The 7,947-nt window shown below is 35.0% G+C and overlaps 1 protein-coding gene across 1 annotated transcript; it reads left to right on the top strand.

Moving 5' to 3' along the window:
- The first annotated feature begins 4,598 nt into the window (after nucleotides 1–4,598).
- LOC149579585 (thiamine phosphate phosphatase-like protein) lies at nucleotides 4,599–7,740 on the top strand. The gene is made up of 4 exons (XM_089811111.1): nucleotides 4,599–5,926; nucleotides 6,375–6,500; nucleotides 6,719–6,840; nucleotides 7,080–7,740. The coding sequence occupies exons 3-4, from the start codon at nucleotides 6,725–6,727 to the stop codon at nucleotides 7,294–7,296; spliced, it is 333 nt and encodes a 110-aa protein (XP_089667237.1). The 5' UTR covers nucleotides 4,599–5,926; nucleotides 6,375–6,500; nucleotides 6,719–6,724; the 3' UTR covers nucleotides 7,297–7,740.
- Nucleotides 7,741–7,947: the final 207 nt, after the last annotated feature.

The raw sequence follows: 7,947 nt of genomic DNA, 5'->3' as shown, positions 1-7,947 counted from the left end.
TGATCAAGACAAAACTTACTTGTGTCATAGTAAAATCTTGATATCACCTACGCCTGAGAAAAAGTTAGAATCAAATGTTGTCAAAGACACTTGCCATTTGGCGAATATAAAGCAATAAGCTTTATAAAGAGGACAAATATCCATGAAGAGCCGCGGGTTGTGGAGTCAATTTGATTCAAAGTTCTAAATGTTGAAGATTGTATTTCATATATGAAAGTTAAAGAAGCAACTCAAACCCGACATGCATGTAGCTAATAGCTAAGTAGAGCTTGCGACTCATGGAAGAGAGATGTTAGGCATCGGCTAAAAGGTGTCACAATGAGCAATCAGACACAGGAAGCTTTAAAAGAAGACCTCTTCATATAGACAAGGTACATGAACCGTTTGGCAGAATGTCCATGGATCATTGGCCCAACTGATTTCCTGATTTGGAGCATGTTTCTGCGCTTCGACGATGCTTGGTAAAGCATTCTTGGGATTAAATGCTTTCATGGATATTAATTATTTGGAATACCATTATGTTCTAAGTATCAAAGGGTGCGATGTATTTCAAAACTTCATGGACCTGTAGACCATATCCATGAGGATTTGTTTGATAGAACTGCCAAAGAGGGAAGATATGTAGTTAGAGGGAGTCAATAGTAACCTCTCTAGTCTCGAACTATGGCATGCAGTTGTGAAAGTTTGTGTTTGTAATGCATATAGAAGTTCTTAGAAACAATGGATACGATGGCAATGATAGTAATCTCTGATTGGTTAGACTAGAAGATCCGATGAATCTATGGTCTGAGCTTGTGAGTAGCGTGATTTGAATCAGAATCCTCACAATGTATGAGGAAGCAGAGGTGTCGAGCTATGGAATTGTGAACTCACAAATACAATGTTTCAACATAATTGATGATCCTTTGCATCCTAATTTTTAATCAGCAATTCCTCCCATGGTTAGCTAAACTGGATAATTTGATGAATCGACAACCTATGCTTGAGAGTGGCATGCTTTTGGGACATAATCTTTAGTATATGCAAAGGTGTATGGGCCCTTGCAAACTCTGGTGAGGATCACTCTTCCATCAAACATAACCGAATAGTTCTCGGTTACCCAATATATCTATTATATTCTCCAAAGGCACCGACAACATATATGCCAACTGTTTGACAGAATGTCAATGAGGGCATAATGACAATGAAGAATATCAAGCATAATGCTCAAAAATGGAGAATGTGAGCTCAGGTCTATGTAGTTGGTGCCATGAAGAGGTACATGAAGGTCCTTATCCGAGTAGTGAGAGAAAATGGGAGTCAAGGTGGGTACTCGGTTTAAGCTCACCGAGTAATCGAGATCTTCACATCCATCTGGGTTTACAATAGTGGGCAGAGGAGCATGATCTTCAAGATCATCAAATCCTTTGGTGACTCACTATAAGCTATTGGAAGTGAGATGTGAGGTTTCTATATGCATAGGTAGTCTCACCAAATCATCCACATAGCCTTGCTTTGTTGGCTGTGAGAGGTGAAGGAACATGGATTAAGATTCTTGGGTTCTCCTAGATATCACCGATTTCATCTTATTTTGCAATTGATGTAAAATACCAGAGAATCCAAGTCATTTCACTACATGCCCCAAATTGATTGCAAGTTGTTGTCAGTCACTCAACCCGCTAGCACTCTGGCCCAAATCAAAGCATATACAATGATGCTCGAGCATTCCCAAACAAAAATTCCAAACCTGATGATAGAACTTAAGGATTGGAGCATTGACATCAAAGAAATGGGGCTCATTTATAGCTAATCAGATCTGTAGCATTGCTAAAACAACTGGCTTTTTAATATATATGTCAATGTGTCAAGAAATGCCAGGTGGTCACAAGTTTTAAAACATTCTGGTAACTAAACCATAAAGGGGGGAAATTAATTTTTCTATAATATCCTATCCTGATCATATAATGTTTGAAGTTTATTAAAAGTCAAGACATTATTTATGTCAAGAAACAAAAGGTAAAGGGAGGCATTTTCAAGTAGTTGTCATAACCAATCAACCATCAACAGAAAGAAGATAAATAAATCAGAGAAGCATAGAGAAAGGGTTCTTCTTTCTTGGGGGAGAGAGGCTTTTTCTTTTCTATAGACTTTGTGCTGCAGCCCAGTGATTGGGGTTCTTCTTCTTTTTCTAAGCAGGCGGACTGTGCGCTGCATGTAAGGGGCATTTAGAATGTACAGGTTTAGCAGTTCTTGTTGGATATCAGACTATGAACTTCTATTTAAAGTTTTAATAGCTATGCTACGTTTTAGTTTTCCAGCATTGTACCTGAATAGGATTATTTTTGGAATGAGAAAGTTTGCTTTGGATTGTTCGCTGTCAATATGTTAGATAAGTTGTCTGTTTTATCTTTTCTATTTCTTTTAGTTGTTTAGTTATTTGCCTGCTATCCAAGAATAATGAGGGTAGCCTTCGCTTTCCGGTTAAAAGCATTGTAAATCTCATTCTTTGCATATCTAATCAGGGAGTTGTACCCTGTAAAATTTAGAGGGCGCTTGCTCAATCCAATGGCAAAGTAACCCAACTATTGGTAGATTATTGTGTTTTCGTTTTGGGCATTCTTGAGTCATTTTTGTAATCATTTTGTGCGAAGACAAATGTGTTTACTAACAGCATGTCATTACAAGTAATTGTTGATAGTAATATGTATTTAATGGATGTTTTTATAGGTTGGCCTAGATCTATCAATGATGCTAGTCTCCTAAGAAATTCTTCTTTCTACAAGTTATGTGAAGGTGGAGAGAGGTTAAATGGACATTCAGTTTCCATTGGTTCATCAAATATAAGGGAGTACATTGTTGGAAATGGTGGATATCCATTGTTACCATGGTTAATCACATCATTTAGTGGAGTTGCATCTATTGATAACAAATATTTAACTTTAAGCTATCTTCAACTCGTATTGTTGTTGAACGTGCATTTGGAAAGCTGAAAGGTGTTTGGAGAATTTTGAATTCAAAGATGTTTCATCCAAATTTGCATATGCTACCAAAGACTATATATGTGTGTTGTATTTTGCATAATATTATATTGATATATGAAGAAAATGACAATGAAGTCACTACTGACTTTGACAACCATGAGAATAATATAAATACACAAAAATTCTATTGTGAGGTCAGCCCAAATGATCTTAATGGAATTCATTAATGGTGATGAAAATGTCGTGCTTCAAAACAATTAATCACTAAGTTTTGATCAAGCCTCTTTGAAATCTTCTTACCAATGTAATAAAAAAAATTGTGCATCAAATAGCTGAAGACTGGATGTAGTTGAAGGCTATTTGAGATCATCATATTATTATTGATTGTTTGCTTATATATAATAATTATGGTAACAATATTTTATTTTATTTTTGTAATCAATCAGACCTATTTACTAATCTTAAAGTTAGTATTATGAAATGTGTATTATATCATAGTGAATCTTCATTTGTATGAAGACAAATTTTTAAAGATGTGTGATATGTATTCTCATATTTAACAGTTTGGCTAGCATTTCAAAATCCATTTCCAGCACAAACTATAATCAAAATTTGCACATATTTTGTTGTCTTTCCAATGAGCATTATTCCATTTTTTAAACTGTATTTGCACATTTAGTAAAATTTTATGAAGAAACTAGAAGGTTAACATGACAGAGGTTCTTAAAAGTCATAAGTAAGATGATGTGTCTCATTCAATTTGGCATCAATGTGAAGTCCCTGGTTAATGTGCTACCTAATTAACTACTCTCCACGTCAAAATCCCCATGGTCTTCCTTGCTTAGTGGACAATTTTTCCTATATGGTTACTTGTTTTTTTGGATATCCAACCTCACCATGCTATCAATGCTGGTAATATCAATATGGATTTTTAGCTATTGTTATTTCTCAGGTGCAGTTTTTGCAGTGCTTGTTAGATTCCCTGTCTTATTTGCATTTATATTTGCATATTGCTTCAAGGTGTTGAATTTCCAGCAAAGGTGAAAACCGAAGGAGCCAAAAAAACATAGTATGATTCTAATAAACCTAGCTCTGAATATAAGCTTAATCAAACTATGTGAATTGCATTTCAGCAGAGGCTGCCAAAAACAGACAGAAGCAACTACGAGCTTCAGAATGTTGGATTTAAATGTAAATGGCTTTTTAATTAAATAAAAATTACTCAAAAATCATGTCTCCTTAATCATATAAGATGCTTATGGCATCTATAAATAATGTAAATTATTATTTATCTTGGAAGAGTCTATTTTTTAACAGATTAAATTCTTGAAAAGAGTCTATTTTTTCAACCAACTTGCAATTCTGATCTCATATGTTCTTGCTTTCTTTTTTTAAATATATCAGTTAGATAATTATAAAACTTAGAATTAATGACAAAAATATTTATAATAAAAAATAAAAATAAAATTGTCTTAAAAAAATTAAGCATAATTTCTAACACTCATGGACCACCTCCTCCACAAAATACACCTAGACAAAATAAGCCTAACACAGTACCTGCCCAACCATGCCTTTGCAATGCACTTCCCACTTTAGGTATCCGCAATGAAATGAATACGCGTGGAAACAAGCTTATTGAAGACTCAAAAGAATACTTTCATTCTAAGCCCACGGTTTCATGTGCCGGTCGCTTCAAACATTTACCGGCTTTCTTTGGACATTAGAAAAATTATGGTTCGCCCCTCGTTTTCTCAACATCGTAGGAAATCCCATTGTTTTAAACTCCCTATACATTTCCTCCTTTCCCAAATTGCCAACAGCTGCGGCATTCAGTTATTCCTCAGTCTTCTTCTTATTCTCTGCAATTTATTTCGCTTGTATTACAGAGAGATATATTCATTTGCCTTTGATTTGTAATAAAAAGTATTCAGCTTGGAGGGGAGATGGATCTTGCCACTGATATTTTCATTCCAGAAGATTATGCGAAGAGCCGCTATTCAAGAAAAATGTGCCTCAAGCAAAATCTCTGCACTTCTACAACAAACGTTTCAAATGTTTCAGATGCGCAGACTACGAATTCTTTATTTTCACAAAAGAGCGAAAATCCCCCAAATATGAGCGGCATTTTTAACAAAGAGGAAATAGTTTTCTTTTGTTTTACTCCGTAATTGAGCTTGACTTCAGAAAATGAGGGGGTTTCTGGTTTTTGTGTCAAGTTCGTACAATTTTTTACGGAATATTTCCGCTTTTAATGTATTTTCGGGGGAATCCCCAATTGGTTTTCCTATCTATGTTTCTATCGAAACAATGGTTTTGCAATCATTTTAATACCGTTGCCTAAATCTTTTTCATTGCCTGATCGATCTTTTCAGCTTTCTAATCTATTTAGATGAACGGAGTAGGTTTCTTAGATACAGAAATGGATAAACTAAAACATCGATTTTTCCAGATCCATATCATGTGAGAATGACTTTAACAGGTGACTTTTAAGGTCACCTCAGAGATAAGCCAGTAGAGTAGCAGTTTGGCTACAATTTACCTTGAAAACACCAAAGTTCTATCTATTCAGAACATTGTTAGTCCCTGCCTTTAAAAGGCAGGGAACTAATGTTTTCATTTTACCCCCTAATAATTTATGCCAATAAACTATGATATTTCCCAAAGTTTTAAAGGTTGATATAAAGTTTGATTTAAAATTTAATTGTTAAATACTTTTTGCATTTTATGATTGGTTAGTGACAATTTCCTGGAGGTTTACTCCGAATTTTGTGAGCCAAAAATCAAAAAAAATTGTAAGGCGCCGTATGTGGAAGTTTCTAGGTTTGAGCATCTTGGAAAAGGCATGTGGCCTAAAGCACTTACCGCCTCAACGCCATTACCAATCTCCACAGTAGACTGAGTTGCTTTAAGTGCGCCATTGTTTTGAATCCATGAAGAATGATCAAGCACCGTTTAGAATCACTGTGGTAAGGCTAGTTATTTTGATCAGAACTTCTCTGTTGTTCCTATTTAAATACATTCCGTTGCAACTTCCCAATCTTTACATTTTTGTTCTGTATGTTTTGATTCATGCAATTTCGATGGTATATTTGCATACCGTTGCACCTTCGCAATCAACACATTTTTATTTTGTATATTTTGATAGTATATTTGCATACTTTCCATTGCACCTTCCCATTCTTCACATTTTTATTCTGTATATTTCAACTTATGTATTTTCGATATTATATTTGTATAAATTTCATTATAGCTTCCATTCTTTACAGTTTCTCTCTGTATATTTCGATTTATGTAATTTACAAGTATATTTGCATCCGCAGCGTCTCATTGTTTACAACTTTATCCTGTATATTTTCATTTCCATCGTAGCTTCCCAGTATTTACATTTTTTTAGTTCTGTATACTTGGATACAGGTAACTGACAGGCCTACCCCGTCATCTGAAGGAGGATGGACTCCCCTGTTAAAGAAGACGTTCTTCAGCTGTTGCATGAATTTATGCGCTCAATGTGTAAGATCGTCAGCCTAGCCAACTGCATTGGTAAGAAACCCTAATTGCAAACATTTGATTTGTACAGCATATGATGGTTCATTTTATTTTTTGGGGGTTTTGATTGTGTGCGGTTTTTGAAGTAATGTTTGGGAAGAAAAGCGGCAGAATCATAATAAGAACAATGTGCTCTAATTCCTGTAATCCTGAAGCAATTCTGTTTTGAATGTTTGTAGGTTTGAAGCCTCGGATTGTTTTTGTGGGTGCAGGATAAAATGATGGGCGAGCTACATGAACAGGGGAAGAGCATAAGTGACAATGAAGCAAGTTTGAAGACCATTCCTCTATATCGAGAGACCATCAGGGCCATCAAATTTGCTTTTTCTGTGGGGTGAGTTTTTAGATTGGATGGTTTAATGGAAGAACTGTAACAAACTTTTCCCCTTTTCGCTGAGCTTTTTTTTTAGGGGTATTTTTTAAAGTTTCTTAGGACTTTCTTTTAGGTCGAGGACCTCTGGTTCTCATGAATTTTTGCAATTGGGTTTTGTATAATTTGTTTTAGCATCTCAGCTTTCTCCTACTGTTTGAGCTTTGCAGAGTTTGTTTTAATGTTTGCAATTTCTTCTTCAGGTGTGATCTTAGGATTTTAAGTGATGCTAATCTCTTCTTCATAAAGACGATCCTTGAAGCCCATGACCCGCTTCAGTATTTTACAGAGATCAAGACAAACCTTTCATCTGTTGACGAGGATGGGAGATTAAGGATTTGCCCATACCACCCTTTTACAGTTGCTCCTCATGGATGCAATCCATGCCCTCCCAATATGTACAGTGAGCCCTCTTTTTAATGGATGAAATTTGACCTTAAAATTGACTAAAGTCCTCTAAGAAAAATATTTCAAACATGAGCGAATTCTATTGATGATAATTCTTTTGTTGCCTTCACATTTTATTCACATGAGCTGGATGAATTGTTATGATTAATCAATGTATTTTCCCAGCAAAATGAGCAATTAGTGTCTTCGTCCCTCAGCTCAAAAGTTGCCATGTCAGTGACCTCGCAAAGTATCTTAGTATATTGATAATTCCTTTCAAAAACTGTTTTCAAACTATAGCGGAGTGTGGATTGGTCTTTGGGCAGAAAATGAGGCCAAGACGGCTAGAAGACAGGCAACTTTCATGCCAAAACACATCCATCAAATGAATCCCAAAAGGTAGGGACTGCTGCTCCCACAGAGCTCTTGTTTTAAAATGTGGCCAAATTTTAATAAAACCATTTAAGCTTAGCTCAACCTTCTGTTTTGGACTGAAATTTTTGAAGGTTTTGATTATCTTATTACCTTTCGAATTTTTCTCTATTTATTACATCTTGGAGGTAGGGTTATTACTAATTTATGAAAAAAAAAAAAACAGTTTCATATTTAATTGTAAAAATCATAAGAAAATTATCAAACTTTATTATTTAGATTGATTATTTTAATACATTATATAAAATTACA

The sequence above is a fragment of the Cupressus sempervirens genome, chromosome 1, assembly GCF_028749045.1.
Source record: "Cupressus sempervirens isolate cs-2001-9-10 chromosome 1, ASM2874904v1, whole genome shotgun sequence".
NCBI lineage: Eukaryota > Viridiplantae > Streptophyta > Pinopsida > Cupressales > Cupressaceae > Cupressus > Cupressus sempervirens.
Note: the sequence above shows the minus strand (reverse complement) of the source record. Positions and strands in the feature narration are given on the sequence as shown.